Raw genomic sequence first — 25281 nt, 5'->3', positions numbered from 1 at the left:
GATTTCCCCAAAGCCGTCCACAGCGTCCCTTACATACGGCCTGGCATGGGAATGACGCTCAGCATGAGTGACCTGTCCTGAGTGCCTTACACACACACACACACACACACACACACACACGCACACACACACACGCACACACACACGCACACGCACACACACACACACACACACACACACACACACACACACACACACACACACACACACACACATACACACACACACACACGCAATACAAATACAATATTGTACATAAACTCTCACACAATGCAGACACCATTCAAATTTACAGTTATACACAGCTACCCATACACTCTGTAACCACACATTGTACATACACTTTCACTCACTTGCACGCACATATTCTCACACACACACACACACACACACACACACACTCAAATACACACAGACCCAGACACACACACATACACAAAGTTCTCTTCATTTTTATCAGACACCTTTGAGATTGCTGACATCATCATTTGCCTGCACTGAATCTCAAAATGATATGCCTCTTTCCATAGAGACCCATGGAGAGTTTCAGAATCAGAATGACACAAGCACACTTTTGCACCATCTGCATTCAGTTATGACTTTTTCAAATAACACTCAGATATTCCAACATAAAAATAGCATATTTAAAAAAAATATTTTCCAAAAAAGCTTTTCAATGAACTGCTTCCATTTTGTTGAAAAAGTATCTGCATTGAGAAGGCTTACCGTCTTAATGTGTTTAAAAAACGTCAAAATGGTTCATACAGATGTACTGTAGGTGAAATGTTTTAGTAGTATCATTTATTACTGTTATTATATGAAGACAACATCATGTATATATTTGGTTTATATGATGTTAATGTGATCAAAACAATGCTTGACATGTACAAGAAACTTTTTTGTTCTATTTTCCTGTTTTCATTTTTAGAAGTGTCAATGTTTTCTTGGATCTTGTTATGTTTGCCCATCAATGATGCTGGCAGTAGTTTTATAGATTTAAACATTTAATAGATATTAAAATACTTACACATGTTTACACATAACAAATGCAAGTGGCCATGTAGGTTCTACAATAAATTAATAATGTAACAAATAGACTTCTATAAATATAATAAATATAGAAATCAATGTTTAATATCCAGAGAGACAGAATTATGCCAAATCACAGAGTGCCAAAACCTGCAGGTGTCTGAACAGTATAGAGCTATACACCATGTGAGTGACTGTATGTCTGAGTGGCCATACACACACACACACACACACACACACACACACACACACACACACACACACACACACACACACACACACACACACACACACACACACACACACACACACACACACACACACACACACACACACACACACACACACACACACACACACACACACATATCACGCATGAACGCACATATATAAATACGTACACATACACGTTCACATTCACATTTTTTTCCACATCCGCATGACAACACATGTACAGACATACTAAACGATTGCTATTGACATGTGTGTGTGTATGTGTGTATCTGTGTGTACAGGGTGCGTTTCTTTGACGCAGTGTTGTGTTGTCGGACTCTGATATGCAGATCTGTAGTTTGAAACGCATGAAATTTTTAATCTTTTTCTTTTTCTTTTCTTTTTTGCTTTCTTCAGTGAGCGGATGCCACTCATGTTAAATGCTTAGTGTTTAATTTCAAAATATGACAAGAAAAGACAACTTAATGTTACAGATAAATACATTGATTATTATATTGATTAACTACAGTATATGAAAATCACCTTTTTCTATGCCATGCCGTGTATCTGACGTCCTGTACATTAGTTTTGTATGTATATGTATTGTATATAAATTATGTGAATAACTGAGGTCAGTTAAACACACATTCAAACATCTGCGTGAGCTGGACTGTGCTAAAACCCTACTCAGAGAGAAACGATGCAGTCCTATTAAAAGTGTGACTGACCAGGCCGGAAACCAGCACTCTAACAAATACATAACCATGCACTCTCACACTCACACACAAAGACACACAAAGACAAACACTCATCCACATACCTGCACATACTGTACACAAATGCATTCGGTTTCAGAGAGTTCCAGTATGTTGGAGGGATAGCCGTGAGTTAGTGAGATACTGCTGATTTTTGTAATGGAATGTTGGACGGACTGCTTTATTTTATTTTTTTCCGACTCTTTTTAAATAAAGGCCCTTGGGTCTCAATCTTGCTTGCTGAGTTTGTTCTCCTCTTCTCCCTCCATGCTCCTACTGTAGTCCCATGCATGTATGGTGGGGTAGGGGGGCTTTGTGTTCACAGCTCATGTGCTCACACAACTCCACTTCACCTCTGTAATACATACAGTTCCCAGTCTACACACAAACACCAGCTATGCATTCTATACAAACACAAATAGTGTATTTTCAGTCATACACATAGTCACTGGCCCCTGTTTGCAACCATTTTCAGAGTGCTGGAACAGCTGTGCTTCCCCCTGAGCAGACTGCACGGCTGCCGATGTTATGGAGCAGATGAGATCGGGGCAGGAGAGAGAAGGAGAGAAACCGGAGGCGAGGCTTTGGAGACTTTGCAGCGATCAGACAAATCAGTGCTGGAGAGAGGAGAGACTGCATGCTCTAAAGCTGAAAAAGCTAATCATTAATTTACAGGGCTAGGTTTTTCATGGTTGGTCTTCCACACAGAAAATGCATTAAAGAGGTACTAAGAGCAGAGCAGCGTACGACAGAAATTTCGCACCACTCATGTCGCAGCCACAGTAAGTTAGGCATAAATAAATTGAACAAATGCATTTAATTAACATTTAATATTGGACCGACTGCACCAAAAACAAGTCTCACAAAACAATACAAGAGATTCCATAGAGTCCAATCACAAAATACACCTATAACTCATACAGTACACAAACAACAACATTGTGCATCAGTCTAACATTAGGTCTAACAGCATAATGTCTTATGTCAGTCAGTCACAAATTCACACCAAATCTCACAAAGGCCATTAAGTTATTTAAAGTCAAGGGAAATGGTTCCATGTGATCAAAACACAGGGTGTGGTGAAAACTACACATGTAGCAAAGCTGTATTAATGACAGAATGCTGTATGTCATTTTGACTGATGAGGTACCACTCACTGAAATTAAAACCATGACTATTCTAGGACAGATCTCATGATAAGATTGCTGCTGGACAGATTCAGTGTGTTTTTTAAGAGAATAAAGTATGGAACGTCCTTTGAAGCCCTTATGTTATGTGCAGTTACACATGTGAAGCATTAAAATTATATATTTACTTACATTGAGTGGAAACACCTGCACTTATGTTTGTAAGGGCCCTGAAACATGATTTATGCTGTGGTATTGATATTGCAATCTCCACACTGACGTTGCAGAAATATAGCCAATTACCCAGCATTCAATAGCTTGCGTTAGGCTCAGTACTAAGACACACAAATGAGTGGTAAGGCCACCTGATTAACTGCCAGTGTGTAGAGTGAATAGTCCTGACATCAGCACTGTGTGTGTGTGTGTGTGTGTGTGTGTGTGTGTATGTGTGTGTGTGTGTGTGTGTGGACAGACTGCTCTGTCAGCTGCAGCTCAGCAGTACTCTTCCACCACACACTGCGCTCACCTCCGCATCACCTCCGCATTGGCTTTAATCAACCAATAATGGCTTCATCTAGTTCAAGTCATCCAATCATACCTGACTTTGGCTCTGATCAACCAATAAAAACCTGCTCTGGTCATTTGCCCAGCTCAGTGCTGGCCTGAGCTCTTAACTAATCTTTATGTGAGGCGGGGATGAAAGGAGACTGATTCATGGACTGCAAACTGAGGGTCACTGCTAAAATGAATCACTAATTCCATAGACTTGATGTAACAGCGCCTACCAGAGGTGTACACAGACACTACATTCAACATCACCATCACAGGCATTTCATTCAGGCTTGCAGATTAGATTAATTCATCATGGGGGGAATTAAACTCTAGGCTACCTGTGCCTGGTTTAGTTGTGTTTGTGTGTGTGTGTGTGTGTGTGTGTGTGTGTGTGTGTGTGTGTGTGTGTACGGAACTCAGGTCAACAAGCACAAAGACCAAAAACATCCTCAACATCCTGCATCTCCAGCAAAATCATGAGATCAAAATGAACTGAAATATTGAACACTTGATTCATATGCCTTAAATATTAAAGATGCATAGCTCTGCTGAGGCGGGAGACTGTCACATTCTGTGCTTGCATGCTGTGATCAAATGGGGGGGGGGGGGGGGGGGGGGGGCACACGCACACGCACGCACACACACACACACACACACACACACACACACACACACACACACACACACACACACACACGGGAGTTTAAAGCTAAGCTGCCATGCAGTGACATTCTTTTCTTCTACTTTACTAGTTCATCATTAATTATACATCTGTCAGTTGGTTCATTTTGAGACAAACCCATCTCATCTAAGGGAGGAAGCTCTTGCTCTCTTAACAGCTTATTTACAGTCATTTCACATTTCAGTCACTGTGCCTCAAGATATATGAGCTTAGAGGATGAGTAGGTGGTCAGAAGTCATAAGCTGGTGGTCAGAAGTCACGCTCTGGCTCCAGGGAAGCATGGTGTTTACAAAGTTAAATTATCCTGAAGAATTTAAAAGTTAGGACATATTAAAATGAGCAAGTAGCCTAGTAAGATGTGCTGTTCAACTGACTCACGTCAGGAGATTCACTGACCTTTTGCGCTCCACTCTTGATTTGCCTACATTCCGCTATCACGTGACTTAACGTCAGCTGATGTGATCAACACGGAAGTGCAGGGTTGGGTTTTCTTTTACGATTATGTTTACTACCCTCCCACATTGTAGGTTGTAATTGTAAATACTGAATGGGGACTTTAGAAAGGTGCAAGGAAGCAGTAGCCTTTAGTATACTGAAATGTGTGGTAGGGGAAAGTAGCCCAACGACGGAGTAGCCTAGTCAACTCTTACCCCACTGCCAAAACATGATGGATCTTCGCGCGGTTCTCCTTTCTCTGTCCACTGTGCTGTGCATGACAGTCGCAGCAGATCAAATGAACAGTGGTAGGATTGATGCATAGCCTATTATTTTGCACAATGTTTTAAGAAACTCGCATGCTTGGATATTGTGTCATTACTTTGTTATTGACGAGTTCATTACTGTCGGTTCAAAGATGGACACTCAGAGCTACCGGCTGCCGAGCTGTCATATTCGTTAATTGGTGAAACCAATGGCACTAATGGGACAGATGGCACAGAAATGACTTACGGTTTCATCTCGTGTGCTGTGGCCGTGGTGTTCTACGGAAGCAACTTCGTCCCTGTGAAGAAGATAGACACTGGCGATGGTAGCTTTTCTTTGCCTTAACTTCTTTGGCTTATGTTTTCCTCACATTCTTGTGCATAAATAATAGCCCCCTCTCTCTCTCTCTCTCTCTCTCTCTCTCTCTCTCTCTCTCTCTCTCTCTCTCTGTGATAGGAATGTTTTTTCAGTGGATCCTATGTGTTTCTATATGGATAGTGGCTCTGGTCGTAAATTTAATACTACACTGCCCCAAATTCTGGCCCCTGGCAATGCTTGGTGGATTTATCTGGGCCACAGGTAAAATGTTGACCGTTGAATATTTTCTAGTGTGATATGGTAGGCTATTCTAATGTAGCCTGATTATGGTTAGGCTATGTGTAATGAAATGCTGTTGTAAATAATTGTAGGGCTATAATAATGGAAATCAATATGTATCTTAAGCACTTATCAACTATCCTCCATGGTGATAGTCAACTGTCTTGATGATCATTGCCATTTCAGGAAATATAACAGTGGTGCCCATAGTGAAGACTGTTGGTTTAGGGATGGGAATTCTCATCTGGAACTCCTTCAACCTGATCATGGGCTGGGCCAGTTCAAGGTGTGTGTCTGTGTGTGTGTGTGTGTGTGTGTGTGTGTGTGTGTGTGTGTGTGTGTGTGTGTGTGTGTGTGTGTGTGTGTGTGTGTGTGTGTGTGTGTGTGTGTGTGTGTGTGTGTGTGTGTGTGTGTGTGTGTGTGTGTGTGTGTGTGTGTGTGTGTGTGTGTGTGTGTGTGTGTGTTTGTGTGTGTGAGTGAGAGAAAGAGAGAGTGTGAAGAAAATGACTGCTGCTACTTTTGCCACTGTTGCTAAAGCTAAATGACAACCATTTTTTTAGTAATCTTGGGAACCTGGATCACAAGGTTATCAAGCCTAGGTGTCATCAGACACCTAGAGACCTGATACAGAATTAAGCTTCTATCCCCAGTTACCTAGACAGCTTATATCATTAACATTCCCAAAGTGCAGCCTTTTTTTAACATAACGAGAAGCAGATAAATTAATCCAGCACTATGTTAGACTACTGTTGTTAGACAATGGACTTTTTACTGGTCTCACAAAAAAGCATAGAAAAAACTGGAACTCATACAGAACTCTTTAACTAAGATCAAGAAGCACATTGCCCTTGTGTTAGCTGAATTGTATTGGCCCCCTGTTATATAATTGATTTTAAGATTCTGTTAATTACTTACAAAGCTCCAAATGGCATAGCACCTTATATATATCAACCACAAAGGGACCTTATATCTTCCAATGCTATTTTTTTAATTGTGCTCAAAGAAGCAGCTTTTATTTTTTATGCACCGAAGCTATTTGGAACACCCTGCCTCTGTACATCAAACAGGCACATTCTCTAAACATCTTTTAAATAGACCTGAAAGCATACAGTACCTGCATATGACAGCTTTTAGTGAACCATCTTGTGAATTCACATTTTTACTTGATACTAAATCTCTGAGGTTTTATTTATTGTTTTGTTCTGTGTATGAAAGGTGCTCTACAAATAAAGCTTATTATTATAATTATTATTATTATTATTATTATTATTATTATTATCTGTGTTTGTATACAGGTTTGGTTGGTTTGGCATCAAAGCAGAAGTGGTAGGAAACTCTGCATTGAACTACGGTGGAGCTGCGTTGTGCTTTCTTAGGTAACAAAAACATAATTGTGACATGAATACACATATCTCATATACTTACTCATGTGTTGTTACACATTTTATTATTGTTCTAAATTTGTGGATCTGTGTTTTCAGTGCCCTTGTGTTTTTCTTTGTGAAGAGTGATATCCAGAGTCTTCGAAGAGCAGAGGAGACACCTTTACTCATAGATAATGTATGTCCCATGAGGGATTTGAGCTCCATCAAAAAATATGTATGTAGCTTCTTGGCTTACATTTCATTTGACTTGATATAGAGTAGGGCTGCATAATTATTGCAATCGCCAATCGCAATATGAACCAATTGTCTAATCACACAAGCTACAAATAATGATGCACAGTTTGTCATATTTATGACTTTTATATTCATGTCATCCTCCTTGACCAATATTCCAAATGCCTTTTTAAGTTGTGTCACTTCAGATTGGTGAGCATGCCTAGTGTGTGCTGTGCTTCTCATGCAATAGGCATGTTCACCAATCAGAGCACAGTGACACAACTTAAGGAGATAATTGGAATATTGACCTGAATCAATTCACTGACATTCAAAATTCATATCACAGATCGCAATCAAAATTGCAATATTTGTCAATAGCAGTTATTTTCCCCAAATCGTACAGCCCTAATATAGAATACTTGGTCTGATATGCAGTAGAAATTATACTTATGTAAGCTGAAATGTGAAATCCATGTAAGCACAGACATATTTTATGGAAGCTCATGCAACTCTTATCATCATTTGTGTGGAGCTTACCTGGCTTGAGGGAATATGTTGTAGACCCTCAACAATTGTTTGTCTTGTTTGTGTGTGCATGGATCTACTTTATAGACTTTAAATCAAGATGATGTGGCTACGTCTACTTCAGATGATTCCTGGGTGGATAGACTCGGACCAAAGACTAAAAGACTTGTGTATGTACAACACTTACATTTTAACTTCCTGCATCATATGAAGCCAAACACCATAGTAACTAAGAAATGAAGTAAAATAAAAAATGGAAGGTATCATGTGTAGTGAACGTGTGAATCTATAACTTGTGGTCAAGGTCGAGATCAAAGTGAACTTTATTATCCCACGAGAGGGAATTCATGTGGTCATTGCACGTCACAGTATTTACACCACAGACAAAGCAGTAAACGCATAAACATAACTTAGAGGGAAAGAAATAGCTAAGATTATTAAATAGTTAAAGTGCCTGCGTTGACATACTGTATGAGTAAAGTGCCTTGATGCCTTCAAGGTCAAGGTGAACTTCATTATCTCACAAGGGGAATTCAGGTGGCCATTGCATGTCATAATATAGACATAGAGCATCCTTAGCATTCATGTTACCAAAATACAGATGATGCCAAAGGACAGAACACTCTGCAGAAGACTTTTGTAAAATGTTGTTTAATCTCTCTCTCTCTCTTTCTCTCTTTCTCTCTTGTTCTCTTCCTGTCTCTACCACATAGAGGCTCTTGTATGTCTGTTTTTGCTGGTGTCCTATACGGTTGTTCCTTTGTCCCAGTGCTCTACATGAAAGCCCATGCAGACGATCCAAACAGTCAGTTCCATGGAGCCAGTAAATTTGGTAAAGACAACTTGCTATCAGGACACTTTGAGAAAGTCTAAGCTGCAAGACGTGCAGAACAAGAACACTTTTTCGTCAGGATGCACTGTGTAGTCTATATGATAAACACCCAGTTTTGTTCCCTTCTAGATCTGGACTATGTTTTTGCTCAGTTTAGTGGGATCTTGCTCACCAGCACTGTTTACTTCCTCATCTACTGTGCAGCAAAGAAGAACAAACCCATAGTGTTCCCCAAAGCCATACTACCAGGTAAACACACATGTGTGCATGTGCATATGAACATTTTATTTGGATCAGCAAGCACTGTGTAAGAAACAGCACAGCATCCAAACATTGGCGTGTCTGTCACAAACAGAGACAGAGAGAACATTGAGCTTTCCCTTCTTAATGATCTCGTCAGATAAATGTGTTATTATTTACACTAGCTTTGGCAACATTCTTCACAAACAGCTGTGTGAATGGATGGTGGTTTAGAGACCCAGAGGATGTGAGACAGCGTGTTTACTCTTTCAGGGTTTGCCTCAGGGATTATGTGGGGAATAGCGACATGTAGCTGGTTCTTGGCTAATCACTATCTGAGTCCTGTGATCAGCTTCCCTATTATCACAGCGGTGAGTAACAGCTTGTGTGGCAGTCTACAATGCCATCTTATCAGTCACAGATGCACCTACAACCTGATTACGCTGTAAAAGTGGATGACCAAACAACCTTGATTTAGTGATCCAGCATGTGATGCCAAGTAAACACATGATAATTGACATTTGATGCACTGATTCATGGACTTTGGGCATGTGCTGAGGGAATGCTAGTTTTATATGTCATTTTGAAATTCTGTTTTTATCTGGAAGGTGTTAAAATACTCCCACAGCATGCCCTCAGTCTCACCTGTATATAGGTCCATCACCATATGTGGTACATGTACATACTACTATGTATCCAGCGTACATTGTTCTGACTTTGTGTTCATGCCTTTTAAAGGTCCCAGGTCTTATTGCAGCTGCATGGGGAGTCCTGCTTTTTAAGGAGGTGAAGGTGAGAGTGGAACTGTATTCGAGCCATCAGATGTGCACATTTAAATGCTTGAAGTGTTTAAAAATTGTTTCTTGATCTTAATCCCATGCTGTCCTTCTATCTGCAGGGTTTACGGAATTTACTGACACTTGGGCTAGCCTTCTGCTTGGTGGTAGCAGGCTCATTGTTGACGGCCTTTTCCAAGGCCTAGTCAAATATCACCACAAGGGAGCAAAGAATTTAAAAAAAGAATCCAGGGTTTACTGTTTTTATTTTCTGTAAAACTGATATGTGATTTAAGATGTTTACATTAACATTAGACAGGATACTGTCTATTTCTTTATCATTTATTCATGTATGTGCTCTTTTGCCAAATTTTTCATTTGACAGAAGAAATTTAACCTCAATCCACATTTCCTTTTCCACTAAATATAGTGTCTGACTTTTTACACACTTTCCACAGATGAATCACAAAAAACAATGTGTTTGAAATTATAAACCTTAAAGGTGCTGTAGGCAAGATGTTTTTGATCATATTCACTGAAATTGACAGTATGCTCGGACAGAACAGCATAAATCTGCTAGTTTTGTTCTTTAAACGCTGCGCTTCTACCTCCACCTAGACCCTCTTAGATGTTTTGCAAAAATCCACCGCTCCCAGTTCTTCTGGTCCAATAAGGGCAGGACTGTATGATCATTGGAAGATCTGACTGTCAATCACTGTTTGTGCACTGTGACGAACAAGCACAAACTCGATGGGAGGGTGCTCGGTAGTGGGAGAGGTGGCTTAGAGTTGTATACATTCAAAATGTTGGGTAAATCCCCTCAATCTGCCAGACTTACCAACTGCAGCTTTAACTTTGGATATAAAAGGGTTTTTGTTAGTCGTACATGAGTTTGTGGTAAATACAATTTTATATGTAGCCTATTTGTGGGGCATAAACTTGATTAAGGGCACGTGTGATGATCAGTGTGATCTATTTTCTATCTATTTTCTATTTAAATGTAAAAATTGTCTTATTGAATTAAAGAATGAATACATGTCTTTTGAATTAAAATATATTTAGTGTGATTCCTGTAATATCTGCTCCTCAGTTGCTTGTTTAGGAGGATATATTTACACTTATGTATTTGACAAGAACAAATCTGTCCTAGCTAAAGGACTTTATCCATGTGTTTTGTTTATGGTGATAACAAACTATTAGACTAAGTTGCTAGGTCAGTATCACCGCTCAGACAATGGAAGTGCTGCTCATTGTGACATTGATGTGTCATCAAAAGGATTTTGGAAACGTGATAAAGTAAAACAAAAAAACAAAAAAACCTGATAAGGGTGTCTTTAACTTTTTGCCAGATACGTGCTGTCATATGCAAATATGTGATGTCACGCACTAAAACGATAACCCGGAAGTAGTCATTCCTCTCAGCCATTCACAGCCATTCATTTGCCGCTGCCTGCTATCGCGTATGGAGCTACTCGTACACTGACAGGTATTCAACCCACTGAAATCATATGTGTAGACTTTTATCTGTTTGTTTTTAAACGTCAAGCACTGACGAGACAGTCATTTCACCCACTGAATTAAAGCCTCTTGTTCTGATTAGCGTCGTAGGTGTTAACAATATTATTGTTTTAATTTTCTTAACGTCACATATTGCTCTGTAAACGATTGCTAACGGGAGGACTGCCAGGACATCTAGCTAACGTTAGCTAGCTATGAGTAAGCAGTATGGACAGAAGCAGAAGTGCATGTTTGACAGCAGGAGTCTTTGATTGTTAAGATTTTCACCTTAAACTGTTATTATCAAGATCCTGTTACTGATGGAAGATTACGTTTTAATGTAACTAACTAATGGCACAAGTAGGCACACTATGCAGTCAACGGTGAACATTCAGCTAATGTTAAACTTAGCATGCTAAGCTGTACCATGTAAAATTCATAAATGACCAACAGTACAGTAAAACCACATCAGGTTCATAGCTGTTATTTCAGTGATAAGAATGAACATGCATTAACGTGACTGTATAGCCAAGACTGGAATAGATGAAGCTGTCTTGTAACCGATTTGTAACAGACCGCAATCAAGGAGTCATTTCATTGATAACTTGGTGTTAATAGCTAACCGAAATGGTGTGATGTTAGTTTAGCAACAACCGAATCACTGCCTGAAAGGTCTTGATAGTTTTTTTTCCTTGTTATCTTGCATAATTGTTGTTCACCCTTCTGTCATGAACCAACAGTTAAGGTAATACATTATCCTGTATCACACAGGATAATGTATTAGCTTAACTGTTGGTAAATAACTATAACTGTTATTGGTTAAGTTACAATATGGGCCGATGTTATCACTGACATACTGTTGTACTTTCGATTTCAAGACCCGCCAGTACAACCCTGCTACCCCCCACCCCCTTTCAACATGGCTACAGACTCAATGGAAATTGATGATTCGCTATACAGGTGAAAACTTCCTGTTCACTTTGAGTGTTGATTGACTGTTGTTGGATTTGAATTAGGAAGGGACTCCTTGTAACCTTTCAAAATAACTGCCTTTTTCATCCCTCTCCATCTTTCTGTCTCCCTGACAGTCGGCAGCGTTATGTTCTTGGAGACCGTGCCATGCAACAGATGGCTCAGTCCTCAGTGTTCCTGAGTGGACTTGGCGCTGTAGGAGTGGAGATAGGTAGGTTACTCCCTCTTTTATCTTGAAGTGTAGGGTTGTGTGTGTGTTTGAGAAGAGCTTACGCTTATGACTTCTTCAAAGAAAGCAAAGCAAACCCCCAGATAATTATAGAATCTGTTATGATGGCTTGCTTTGTATTTTACAGCAAAGAACATAGTGCTGGCTGGAATTAAGGTGAGGCAAACTTGCCGAATTGGTGTGTGGTAAAATATCTTCTCAAGTGGATAAGAAAGTTGAAGACAGCAGCAATAACTCATGTGTTTGTATGTTTGTATGGTGCATGTAGGCTGTAACACTTCATGACACAAAAGTGTGTGAGACATGGGATCTTGGCACCAATTTCTTCATTCGAGAGGAAGATGTTCACAATCAAAGAAGCAGGTAGACAAGGACCCACACACACAGCACACACACACAAAATCAGATATGATTTGCCCCATTTAGACAATCAGAGAAAGGAGCAGACAGGTGTGGATATAAGCAGTGGCATGTGAAAGGGGACAGCAGTACTGTTAAGTACATGCACAGCCAGAATCAGTGGGTTTTTAAAGGTCACTACCACAGCACACTTTAATCAGATGTCACCATGGGGAGCCTTAGGACGTCGCCCAGGCACGCAGTGCACACATTCACACATATACACACTCATGTTCCAAATGTGAATAGATGGTGGATGACCTGTGCATCGCTCCCGTGTAGTATACAGTCACATATGCCTGTTTTCTGTCTGGCAGAGTGGAGGTCATCTATCCTCGTGTTGCTGAGCTGAACCCGTATGTGCAGGTGGGCGTGTCCACCTGTCCTCTGGAGGACAGCACTGACCTGAGCTTCCTCAGGGGCTACCAGGTGTGTGGATCACCTCACTCATGCCACTCATAACATCAATTGTGTCGTGTTGATGTCTTCATTATGTGATGTCTCTGTGTGTTTGTGTGTTTGTGTAGTGTGTGGTGTTGACAGATGCTCGGTTGAATCTACAAAAGCGAGTAGATGAATTCTGCCACTCCCAGCAGCCGCCAATCACAGTATGTCCCGATATCTCTCATATTCCTTTCTACTCAGCAGTCATTTTTGACATGTGTGTTGTTTATGGTAATGATAATGTTTTGGTTATCCTAACAGTTTATTGGCTGCGAGGTGCTGGGTGTGTGTGCACGGGTCTTCTGTGACTTTGGGGCGGAGTTTGAGGTGTCCGACGCCACAGGGGAAGAGCCAAAGGAAATGTTCATTCAAAATATCACTCAGGTAGTGATCCACAGTTTCCACAGAAAGCACTTGACGAGATGAGTCTTTGATTGAGGCTGTTTTTACATTTGTTCTGTTTTGCTGGTGCAAACTTAAATGGGATTATTCTCCCTTCCCCTGCCCGTTTTTTTTCCCCCTGACATTGTCTTGGTCCAACAAATTCTTTCACACAAACATACAGGCATTTGTGGTCATTTGTGGGTGGTAACCAGCTATGCCATGCTGTGTGCAAACAAATGCTGCAGGATTTTCTGACGTTAATCACTCCTATGACATTGCTATTGTCTATCCAAAGTAAAGTGTCTGTTTCGAAGTTAACTGATGGTCAAATCAACCAAAACGGCGATATTGTTTTGTCTTGAAGAGAACAAGCCAGGCATGAAGTAGCGTTGTCTGGCCATATAGTTTTACAAATGTCATGGAGGCCAAACCAGGATGAGTAGGTGCGACTAGGTCAAGCAAAATATAGTGATTTGGCATATGTGTGTGTTCATGGCCTCAAAATCTCAAAAGCGCTCAAGGGACTGGGTTTAATTTTCAGCATAAATAACCACAGTGATCTGACCAGGTTAAGAGTGAGCCACCTTGGTGTCATTGCGAACCCATTTATCTCAATTGATAGATTCTTATATTTACACTCTTACAATTTCTGTGTGGTAACAGTACAGTAGTTAACTTTGATCTCAGTCTCAATCTATGCTGCATGCGTTTGGCCCTTGTGTTGGAAGGAATTGGACCTAGAAAGGTCTTTTAACAGTTTTTATTTTTTAACTGTAACTGTTTATTTCGCTTTGCTATTGACACCTATTCCTGGTCCTGTCAAAGGCTAACCCAGCGGTGGTGACCTGCTTGGATGGACGGAGTCACGGGCTGCAGACGGGGCAGACTGTTGTCTTTAAAGAAATCAATGGCATGGATGCTCTCAACAACACACACCACAAGGTCACAGGTAGACAAACTCCCTGGCAGTTGCTGCATTTCTGGCTACATTTCACCACTCAATCAACTTTATGTTGGGTTACCCAGTTGACAATAGATTATTTTCATTATTTGTTTTTTCAAAAATGATTACATTAATTTCCTGTGTATTATGCACATTGTGGACAGTATACGCCTTAGGACATTGTTAAATCAAGTTGAAAGAAACAAAACCAAATTAATACCATGTTAACTGCCCCCGTGTATTAACCTCATAGCTGAAGAAACTTTGTATAAAACCAATGTATAAGCCGCGGTCAATAGTTGGGAAATTACAGTAGGCATCATATCACACATGCTGTTGTATGCAATCTTGAACCCATTCAATGTTACATTATGAAAACCTGACAAAAGACGCTTCTTGGTAGCCTGGGTTTTCCCATACTGCCTTGCGCGGTGATTTCAATCCCGCTGCTAAGCCAGTCTGGAAACTAACGCCCTAATGTTCGCCTGATGTTGGCGAACCAATCACAGAACATCCGAGAAGTTTCCGTTGCCCTCTTGCGTCTACATTCGACGCCAAAGGATTTACGGCAGCCCTTAGCGTTGCATACGAACGAGTTGGGTGAGCTATGCGCATTTGATAGACATCCGTGGCGCCCAATGAACGGATCTGGGCATTTTTTCAAATACGAGAAAATGAACGTCTGGTTGCCAGACCACGTCTCATTTGAGAAGTGGGAGGCGTTAGCCAGGCTAGCTTCTTGGTGAAATCTTGTTAAAATCATGTCAGCGCGATCTTCTCCAAAAAAAGCCGTAGATATCTCCGTATTAGCAGTCTTGTAATACTCTGGGATATGTGAGAACTGACAAATACACCCAGACAAGTAATGCCTATAGAGAGAAGATCCGATGTCACACATCACTATGTTCTGCAAATATACATCTACATTGATGCATAGCTTATATTTGGTCCCCATAAGCACATATGGTGATTGAGACAATGGCCCTCATTTATGAGACGTGCGTACGACATAAAACCGGCGTATGCAGCAGTAAATCGGCGGTGGATTGTAAAGTTGAAGAGTTGAATTCATGGAATACCTTGGACATACAGTAAGATGTTGACACATTTTATGGCTTAGAATAGCATAGAAGCGTAGATTATTACTTTCTCTTTGGCAAGCGCAACATTCAGAAATGATATATTTTTAAACTATTTTCAATGGGCAAATTAGCAGTGTCATATGGTTTTGTAACGAATATATTTATTGTATGATGCATTCTCTTTGCAAAAAGTTGTACTTAAATCACTCTAGTTTCCCGCCTTTCTTGATGACACTTCTAGCTGTCAAAATGAACTAGGTTCATCTGGATGTCACTGTGGCTCGAGATCACAAATGTTTCTCTTTTGGATGTATAATGCACCTTCTTCTCTTTAATTCTAAGGGCGAGGCCTGTAAAATGAGCATATATAGGGACGTGATATTTAAATCACACTTGTTTCTAGCCGCCACATTTATCAACAAACGTTATTCCTACGCCGAAAATGGAGTTATACGAAAGTTTCATGAATCACAAGTGAGCCCCATCGTAAGATGATTTCTGCTGATAAATGAGGGCCAATGAGTGTATCTGATCAGTACGTGACTTTGTCTCTGACGCTGTCAGATCAGGTTTAGATGCATAGTCACTCCCATTTCTGCTAGAACATCGAGAAGAATAATTCAAAGGATAGGAAATAAATAATACTGTTTTTTAACCACCATCCTAAATGTTGTATCACTGAATTGTATAGACAGTAATACATCAGACAGATGCTCTTGTATGGACAGTAGAACTTAGTGTTTGTCTGTGTATGTTTCTTTTCTTGTAGTATTGTCCCCACACAGTTTTTCAATTGAAGATACATCTTCCCTACCTCCTTACACTCACGGAGGAATGTGTCGCCTGGTCAAAACACCTCAGACCTTCCGCTTTGTAAGAGAAATACACAAGCATGAAATAATCCCTCCACACATGGCCACTCAGCAGTGTCAGAATGACCCCTCTTTTTCCCTCTTGTCTGTGCTGTGTAGGACCCCATGGAGAGGCAGTTGTGTGAGCCCCAGGTGTTGACTGCAGACTTCAGTAAACCAGACGTAAGTGTGTGTGCTGTGCCATACCCCCATGTGCAGTAGCATCTGGCCTGAGCCGCCGGTGTAAACTTGTCCCCCTGCTCTCCTCCCCTCTCCCCCGCAGGCCCCACTCCAGATCCATATCGCCATGTTGGCTCTCGACGCCTTCCAGGAGCAGCACAGACGTCTGCCTAACATCGGGTAAGTCTCTCTCTTTTCTCTCTCTCTCTCTCTCTCTCTCTCTCATTCTCTCTCTCTCTCTCTCTCTCATTCTCCCCCTCCCTGCCCCCCCACCAGCTGTCTCTTCTCTCTCATTTACTTCATGCACCAGATGATCATTTCATTTGTAGTCCTTTGGCAGACACCTTCTCCAAAGCAGTGTGCCAGTGAGGTGCAGCACTAGCTAATAGACAAAAGACCCAAAAACCACTGAGAAGAAGAAGAGTGCAGATGAGAAGGAGTGACAGGAAGATGTTTTTGTCAGAAGTGTATGAGATACTTCACTGCACAGAATTCAGAAAGAGAGTGACTTCACAAGCTCCCATTGGTCATGTACTGTACGGTTGCTGATCCCTCTATGTGTCCCTCTCCCAGGTGTTGTCAGGATGCTGAGGTTTTACTCAGACTCACAGAGGAGGTCAATGAGACTCTAACACACAGAGTGAGTGCTGACACACAGACATGTGCAATCAAACACCTATACATCTCTCTCTCACACACACACACACTCACACACTCAGTGCTCATCTGTGTGTCCGGGCAGGTGTGTGTGAACCAGGACCTGGTGCGGTGTGTGTCTCGGTGTGCACGGGGCTGCCTGGCACCTCTCGCTGCAGCAGTTGGAGGCTTCGCCAGTCAGGAGGTTCTCAAGGCCCTCACGGGGAAGTTCACCCCACTCCAGCAATGGGTAAGCCTCAGCCCCACGCGTTACGGCTGCCTGTATGCACTATGCAGTGTTCCATGTGCCTGTTCCTCATGTCTTCCTGTGTGCCTGTGTATACAGTTCTACCTTGATGCCATAGAAGTTGTACGACCATTGCAGTCTCTGCCTGTCGAGGAGTTTATGCCCAGGTAACTTTTAATTGTGGCTTTTCATGGTCTACACCTGATGGTATTCGAATAAAGAGAATGCAACATGTCCGAGTGAACGTCATGGAGTGCTGTGTGTTTGTGCAGGGGTGACCGATATGACGCTCTGAGGACGTGTGTGGGAGAGTCTCTCTGTCAGGAGCTGCACAAGCAAAGGCTCTTCATGGTGAGAAGCATTCACATTTCAGAGTTACTGAGCTGCCCCACATACTGCCCTCTAGAGGTGTAAAGGTGCACAAAAATCACTCTTAAAGGGATAATCCGGAGTGAAATGCACTTTAGATCAATTTTTCGGACTATTGGGAGTACATACGTTGAGTTGACACCAAAATCATGTCATTCGGATGTATTTTGAGAAAGTTCGAGTTCACCGTTTTTAGCCAAAACTCGTTAGCCTGTAAGTGACCGGGGCAGGTCCTTTCGCCACTACAAAACGCTATTTTTATACCTCTTCTACTGTTCCAAACAACACTACACTTACGTGGTAGTGAGTAGAGGGTCCCTAAAGCCAAACCGAAGTATCCCCACGTCTTTATGTGGTCGGATAGAGAGTCCAGAATGAATTTAATCGAGTCAGTACCTTTCCGGAAATGTTAGTAAAGTGTTGTTGAAGCGTTGCGCTGCTGCCGCAGTGACATTTCCGGAAGGTACTGACTCGATTAAATTCATTCTGGACTCTCTATCCGACCACATAAAGACGTGGGGATACTTCGGTTTGGCTTTAGGGACCCTCTACTCACTACCACGTAAGTGTAGTGTTGTTTGGAACAGTAGAAGAGGTATAAAAAAAGCGTTTTGTAGCGGCGAAAGGACACGCCCCGGTCACTTCCAGGCTAACGAGTTTTGGCTAAAAACGGTGAGCTCGAACTTTCTCAAAATACATCCGAATGACATGATTTTGGTGTCAACTCAACGTATGTACCCCCAATAGTCCGAAACATTGATCTAAAGTGCATTTCACTCCGGATTATCCCTTTAAGTGTGTACCTCGGTTTTGAAGTCACCGCTTGGTTCATTGTCGGTACAATAAGCCAGAGGGTTCTGCTAGCCTAAAATTCCCTCACCGTATTGCTGATGCATAATGCCATGGTAATAGCATTTTGAACAGTTGTCAAATGTTTTTTTGCCGTTCATTGACTAAACTGACATATGGTCCGCCACTCAGTATGTTTGTGTGGTATCTCAAATTTGAAGCATGGTCTACACACAAAAAAGCCTACTGTTGATTACTGTTCAAGACTGCATTCAGTACATTTGGTACATCTGTATTGAACCTACGTCCTGTGCCTAAATGGTTCGGTACCTTTACACCCCTACTGCCCTCCGTCCATCTAGTTGACTATGTGTGTGTGTGTTCTACAGGTGGGCTGTGGGGCCATTGGCTGTGAGATGCTGAAGAACCTGGCATTGCTCGGAGTTGGTTTAGCCAAATATTCAGGAGAGGTAGGAACCAACACTTATGGAGCCACCATGATGTGTCAGAAGTGTAGTATTTTGGCAGTCAGTGATGGCATTGAAATACTTTTTTCATAAAGGTCCCATTTTGAATGAAACAATTGTGTGTGTATGTGTGTTCCTCACAGGTGTGTATAACTGATCCTGACCTGATTGAAAAGTCCAACCTCAACAGACAGTTCCTCTTTCGACCACACCACATCCAGAAACCCAAGAGCACCATGGCTGCCATGGCAACACTTACCATCAACCCTGAGCTGTGTGTGGATGCTCACCTGAACAAGGTGTACCCGGCCACAGAAGACATCTACAGTGACACCTTCTTCTCCAAACTGCACACGGTCATCACCGCTTTGGATAATGTGGAGGCCCGTCGATATGTGGACAGGTAAAGAATGGGAATGTCAAAAAATCCAAAGACCAACTCATGTATCATTAAATGTTATTAATCTGCCTTGTGTCTCTTTCCTTGTGATGATGCAGTCGCTGTGTGGCCAATCAGAAAGCTATGCTAGACTCTGGTACCATGGGAACGAAAGGGCACACAGAAATTATTGTTCCTAACCTGACTGAATCCTACAACAGCCATGTGAGTCATATTAAACACACATCACGTGTGTGTGCATGTGTGTGTGTGTGTGTGTGTGTGTGTGTGTGTGTGTGTGTGTGTGTGAGAGAGAGAGAGAGAGAGAGAGAGTGAGTGTGTGTATGTTTGTCTGTGTCTGTCTGTCTGTCTGTCTGTCTGTGTAACAGTCCAAAGGAAGCAACAGAGAAGTGTAACATTTCAGTTGTCAAAGGAAAAGTTTTTATTAATTCATATGTCTGGCTGCATTCTGTTTTTATTCAGAGAGACCCACCAGAAGAGGAGATTCCATTTTGCACATTAAAGTCTTTTCCTGCTGTCATAGAGCACACTATTCAGTGGGCAAGAGACAAGGTCAGTGTGCGAGGCATTCATACATACACACTACAATCCTACACAATCAGACTCTATCCCCTCTCCAGGGGCACTAAGATGCACACTGCAGACACAATGCATGTTTTCATTGTCTTTGCCTTCTCCATCAATTCTTTGATGGTGAGATTGGTGATTCTTTCCTGCTGCCCTTGTGTCTGTGTCCTGTAGTTTGAGAGCTCGTTCTCCCACAAGCCCTCCATGTACAGCATGTTCTGGCAGAACTACTCATCAGCAGAGGACGTGCTCCAGGTAGGAGAGATTACGGAGACGAGGGCTGCTCCTTGAGTTTTTATTATTCTTTATTATTTATCAGTTGCTTAGAATTGAGTGTGTGTGTGTGTGTGTGTGCACTTGTGTGTTTGTAATTGATGTGTTTAATTTTGTGTGAACAGCGGATGACATCAGGGGAGAGTCTGGAGGGCTCGTTTCAGGTGGTGAAGCTGTTGAGTCGGCGGCCGCTGCACTGGGAGCACTGTGTATCACTTGCACGCCTTAAATTTGACAAGTACTTCAAGAGGAAGGTACTGTAGCCATGGAAACCCACTTGCCTTTGCCATAACTATACTTTAAGGCAGCTAGCCATTACTATAGGTTACTTGTTTACTCCAACTAAGCAGTAGATTTGGATTAAATAGGACCGTTCATAAACAGTGTAATTAAGTCTTATTTCTATGTTCTTTTTGTGAAATTAAGAAGTGACTGTTAGGCAAGCGAGTAGCATTCGACTCTACATGTTGTGTTGTTGAATGTTTGTCCATATGCATCTATATAGGCTCTATTCAGCTTTTGTGTTATGTCTGTGTTTGTGTCAGGCTTTGCAGCTTCTCCACTCATTCCCCCTAGACACACGATTAAAAGATGGATGTAAGTTCACTTTTGCATACTTTTATAAAACTGCTGGATTATCTGAGATGTTTCCGTGAGTCTGTGGGCTGAAGAGCTCTACGTGCTTCTCTTTTACAGCTCTCTTCTGGCAGTCGCCCAAGCGTCCTCCCTGTCCTATAGAGTTTGATCTCAGTGATCCACTGTGAGTCCACCCTTCATTCAGCCTCCCTCACTGAGCTCCTAACCACCTCCCACAGCATGCCACCCTGCATACAGTCTTAGCCATTATACGCTGCTGTTTAATATTTTATATATGACGTTTTTATATTTTTAATGTATTAATAATGTATTATACAACTTTATACAGTAGCACTTTGAATTATTTTCAGTTTCGCTTGTGCTGACGAATGAATGTTCCTAGCCTTCCCTTGTCTAAGGCCCAAGGTCTTACACATCTCCACTCTCTAAGACTGAGTTCTCACTCCGTTCAAATTCACCTCTCTCCTTACAGGCACGTTAGTTTTATTGTGAGCACTGCTAGACTTTATGCTGGAATCTACAACATCCCCCACTCAAAAAAGGTAAACTACATGCACCAGTATTCACATAATGCAGGATCTCATTTTGGAATGAGTAAATAATTGAGTTTGTGTGTCTATGCATCAGAATGTTTCATTAGAAGCAGTATCTGCAGCCCTGACTGAAGTGCAGATTCCGGAGTATGTCCCAGCAGATAAGGTATCACGCCACTTAACCACTTCACACTCCACACATGATGTCACATCAGATCAACCTTTAGATCAACTAGTTCTCTTCTCTTTAACTGTTTTTCTCCCCGTATGTGTGTGTCTGTGTGTCTGTGGGTATGTAGAGTATAGAAACTGATGAGTCTGCCAAGAAGCCTGATCAAATTAAACTGATGGTCAGTAGTGAAGAAGAGAGAGAGGCCATAACCCAGCTAGAGGAGGTCATCAGCTCTCAGACTTTAACTTCAGGTAATGCACTTTACACACACACACACACACACACACACACAAAACAAGTCATTATACATATTGCCCCAGCAGATAATACATGCATGTCATCATAGTCCAAAGAGAGTCCAAAAAAATGAATCCATGTTCACTGCTCACCCAATGTTAGCAGGTAGTATGTGAACATGAAGCGCTGGAGCAAACATTTAAAGGCGCTTATTTGGTTTCTGTTGTAGAGTGTTTGCGTATGACCCCACTGATCTTTGAGAAGGACGATGATTCCAATGGCCACGTGGACTTTGTGACCGCTGCATCAGCGCTGAGGGCTCAGATGTACGCCATCGAGCCCGCTGACCGCTTCACCACCAAACGCATCGCCGGCAAGATCATCCCAGCCATCGCCACGACGACTGCAGCTGTCGCAGGCCTGGTGAATTGACTTTGTGCTCCCAGTCTCTACAGCCTTTAAAATCAAGTTTGTGAATTGCACCTAATGTTTGCGTGTGGTTCTTGTGTGTGTGTGTGTGTGTGTAGGTGGCTCTGGAACTTATAAAGGTTGCAGGAGGTTATGAGTTTGAGGCATTCAAAAACTGCTTCTTCAACCTGGCCATCCCAGTCATGGTGCTGACTGAAACAGCACCGGTCAGGAAAACATACATCAGGTAGTTGCACACTCATTCAGAAACAAAAACCATAAAACACTTGTCATACATAGAACTGCTCAATGTCATTTACTGTTATTACTGTCATTTACTGATTTCTATGGTCACAAGACTCCTTTTCCCCACAGGAGTTCTTTGTTCAGTAATAGTCTCAGAGCCAAATGTGTTAATTAGGCCACTAGTTCATATGACATTTACAAGTTTGAGCACTACATCTGCAGACGGATCAGTAAACTATTGGATTGGCCGTCTGTAGCATCAGTCCACAACTTCAGCCTCATGTTCATCTCTGCTCGTCAGCAAGTTGCAGACGTCCACTCACACACTCATCTTTTCTTGTCCTCAGAGAGCATATCTCATTTTCCATCTGGGATCGCTGGAACATTTGTGGTCATGAGGACTTCACCCTTAGTGACTTCATCAATGCAGTCCGGGTGAGCTAATCACAGTGTTAGCTTCGTTGCCAATCATTGCAATCATGTTAAATATGACACTACATATTAATGAACTTTCAAGAGGAGTGGCCTTTTTGTTTGCCAGTAGGCCTGCATTAAGGATAGCAGGGCTTTCCCAATAGTGGCAGAGGGTCCTGTCCAATCTCTGCCAGTTGCTTTTGAAGTTAATCTCAATTGACTGTAATCTGACTCAAGTGATGGCCTGAAAACATGTTCTGCCTGTAATGTTTTGTCCAGGAGAAGTATGGAGTCGAGCCAACAATGGTGGTCCATGGAGTCAAGATGCTGTATGTACCGGTGATGCCTGGCCACAACAAGAGACTGAAATTCACGTAAGAATCACTCAAACTCATACTCCGATAGTATTATCACATAATGTGCCCATGAGTGCAAGCAAACATTGGCAAACACAGCAGTGCACAAACATGCAATACACACAAACAGGAAGCATACACTGAGACCACCTAAAGAGGACGACACAAAAACAAGCCAAAACGGCTTTGAGGAGACCTCTAAAAATTTTAATTGAAGCCCACTCCAGTCGGACATGATTGTTCAGTCCTGTTGAATTCCCCCGTCTCCATGCAGGATGCTGAAGCTGATCAAGCCTTCCGCTGAGCGCCGCTATGTGGACCTGACCGTGTCCTTTGCCCCGGAGACCGATGGTGATGAGGATCTGCCCGGCCCTCCTGTCCGTTATCACTTTAGCCCTGCCCCCTGACCTCTGAACCCCACACACACACAGCCCCACAGCCTGAGGACCACTAGTGGAGATAAACTCGACCTCTCATCACTGACCACTAATTGTACATAGTCTCCCTTTTTTTGTACGGTTTATTATCATTTGGCGTGGAGAGCCTGGACTGATGCCTTACCTTAGTGCTTTAACTGCTCAGTTGAGTGGCTGCTGATTCCAGTGTTTGTGATAATCAGAAGATCAACGTGCACACACCATAAACGCACCAGTAGCTCCGGGCAGGGGTGCTGGTGGGAGTAGGGGCCTGCAGCAGAAGGCCCCCTCTGACCGACACGTCCTCTCCAAAGCACCTGAGATCCACAGACTGCACTGACTCACCCCCTGAAGATCAGCTGGGGAGCAGCGCACACTTTCCCGTGCTGCCTCCCTACTGTTGTGATGTGGTGGTGATGTGGCAGGTGTGTTGGAGGGCCCTCGGCGGAGGCAAGGGGAGGTGGGGCATGGCGCTTGCCCTCCTCACGCTGACGTGCCGACGGGCGGGCGAGCGGGGTGAAGTGAGAATGCCATCTGGTGGAGACGGAGGGAAGTGTGAGTTCAGACGATGCGATGCCCATGACTTTTCTTTTTCAGCCCTTTAACAGCCAGCTGTCCCTCGCAGGGGTGTGTCCGTGTTTCTCCAGCAGCAACCTGCTGGACGCGATGTCAAGCATCTCTGTCTCTGATGATGTCAGCAGATTAAAAGAATAAAGCAGAGCTAAAGTGCAGGAACGAATAGTGTGTGTCTGTGTATGTCCAAGTCCTCTGCATATACAGTTGCCTCTAAAAGCAGCAGATATAATATTTCGATTAAACAATAGTGTATGTAACTGTGCATATGTAGTGGGGTGGTAATTGTGTGAATATGTGTGTGGCATGCCATTAAATATGCCCAAGAATAATGGTGACGCAAAATTCAGGGGCACTTAGTTCGCACTCACATTCAGTGATTGCACAGATAGTATGCAGTACTACAGTAGAAAACAAGTACAGTATATGTAAGGTGCCAGTTTGTCTGTTCCTGTGCTGCCTGGGCAGATTCATGACTTTAGGATTATCAGTGCTCTCCCAGCTGAGGCCAAGAGATGAGGAGGAAGAAGTATTGCTTATTTACTGCAGGAGGTAATACCAACATTTCACTTATTAACTGCAGGAGGTAATACAGTACCAACATTTCACTTCCATCCATACCATACCATACCGTTACTGTCCTTTTCATGAGTGGTGGTGTGCATGTATAGGAAGACAACAGACCAGCAGTGTTTCCAAAACCATTTTATCCAAAACGATTGATAGGCACAAGCTTTACAGCACACAGATGTCCAGTTTCTTCCTCTGGGCCTCTCTGCGTCAATATATCCAGGCATTTGCATTCAACTTACGTCCACTGTAGTTTGTGATGTCTTGGAATAGGACCAATTTCTTTCACACCATTACTTTGACTGACTCAGAGCCAGCCACCGCAACAGAATGCAGTGACCCTCTTTCCCCGGTGAGTCACAACAGGCGCCATACACATGATGATGCAGACTCTGACCG

At 42.4% G+C, this 25281-nt stretch overlaps 3 protein-coding genes across 6 annotated transcripts in view; all 3 read left to right on the top strand.

The window, feature by feature from the left end:
* gria2a (glutamate receptor, ionotropic, AMPA 2a) overlaps positions 1-1294 on the top strand; it is a 19918-nt gene extending 18624 nt beyond the window's left edge. Inside the window, exon 16 of one of the 2 annotated variants that reach the window (XM_062515973.1) lies at positions 1-1294. This exon is cut by the window's left edge and continues 84 nt beyond it. In XM_062515973.1, the coding sequence (XP_062371957.1) occupies positions 1-81 (81 nt within the window). In that variant the 3' untranslated portion in view covers positions 82-1294. The other variant, XM_062515981.1, reaches the window with a different exon arrangement.
* A 3527-nt stretch (positions 1295-4821) lies between these two features.
* tmem144a (transmembrane protein 144a) lies at positions 4822-10698 on the top strand. 3 transcript variants are annotated; one of them, XM_062515953.1, is made up of 13 exons: positions 4822-4947; positions 5004-5101; positions 5212-5385; positions 5517-5639; positions 5844-5943; positions 6953-7033; positions 7139-7256; positions 7871-7953; positions 8497-8615; positions 8745-8864; positions 9129-9226; positions 9594-9647; positions 9754-10698. In XM_062515953.1, the coding sequence occupies exons 2-13, from the start codon at positions 5023-5025 to the stop codon at positions 9835-9837; spliced, it is 1233 nt and encodes a 410-aa protein (XP_062371937.1). In that variant the 5' UTR covers positions 4822-4947; positions 5004-5022; the 3' UTR covers positions 9838-10698. The 3 variants fall into 3 exon arrangements, with proteins under 3 accessions (XP_062371937.1, XP_062371945.1, XP_062371929.1); XM_062515961.1 differs by having other exon boundaries at positions 4828-5101; positions 7139-7217; XM_062515945.1 differs by having other exon boundaries at positions 4828-5101.
* Positions 10699-11045: 347 nt separating this feature from the next.
* On the top strand, positions 11046-24474 carry uba6 (ubiquitin like modifier activating enzyme 6). Its single transcript, XM_062515933.1, has 32 exons — positions 11046-11117; positions 12007-12088; positions 12217-12311; positions 12457-12485; positions 12598-12692; positions 13046-13157; positions 13256-13336; positions 13434-13556; positions 14382-14505; positions 16351-16454; positions 16553-16615; positions 16716-16792; positions 17186-17252; positions 17355-17498; positions 17595-17662; positions 17768-17846; positions 19043-19123; positions 19264-19523; positions 19619-19724; positions 19983-20072; positions 20262-20342; positions 20486-20614; positions 20906-20957; positions 21057-21120; positions 21430-21499; positions 21585-21656; positions 21790-21913; positions 22129-22322; positions 22427-22554; positions 22901-22988; positions 23247-23341; positions 23598-24474. The coding sequence occupies exons 2-32, from the start codon at positions 12048-12050 to the stop codon at positions 23728-23730; spliced, it is 3069 nt and encodes a 1022-aa protein (XP_062371917.1). The 5' UTR covers positions 11046-11117; positions 12007-12047; the 3' UTR covers positions 23731-24474.
* Positions 24475-25281: the final 807 nt, after the last annotated feature.

Source organism: Sardina pilchardus, chromosome 2, assembly GCF_963854185.1.
Source record: "Sardina pilchardus chromosome 2, fSarPil1.1, whole genome shotgun sequence".
NCBI lineage: Eukaryota > Metazoa > Chordata > Actinopteri > Clupeiformes > Clupeidae > Sardina > Sardina pilchardus.
The sequence above is the reverse complement of the archived record's forward strand: the minus strand, read 5'-3'. Positions and strand labels throughout refer to the sequence as shown.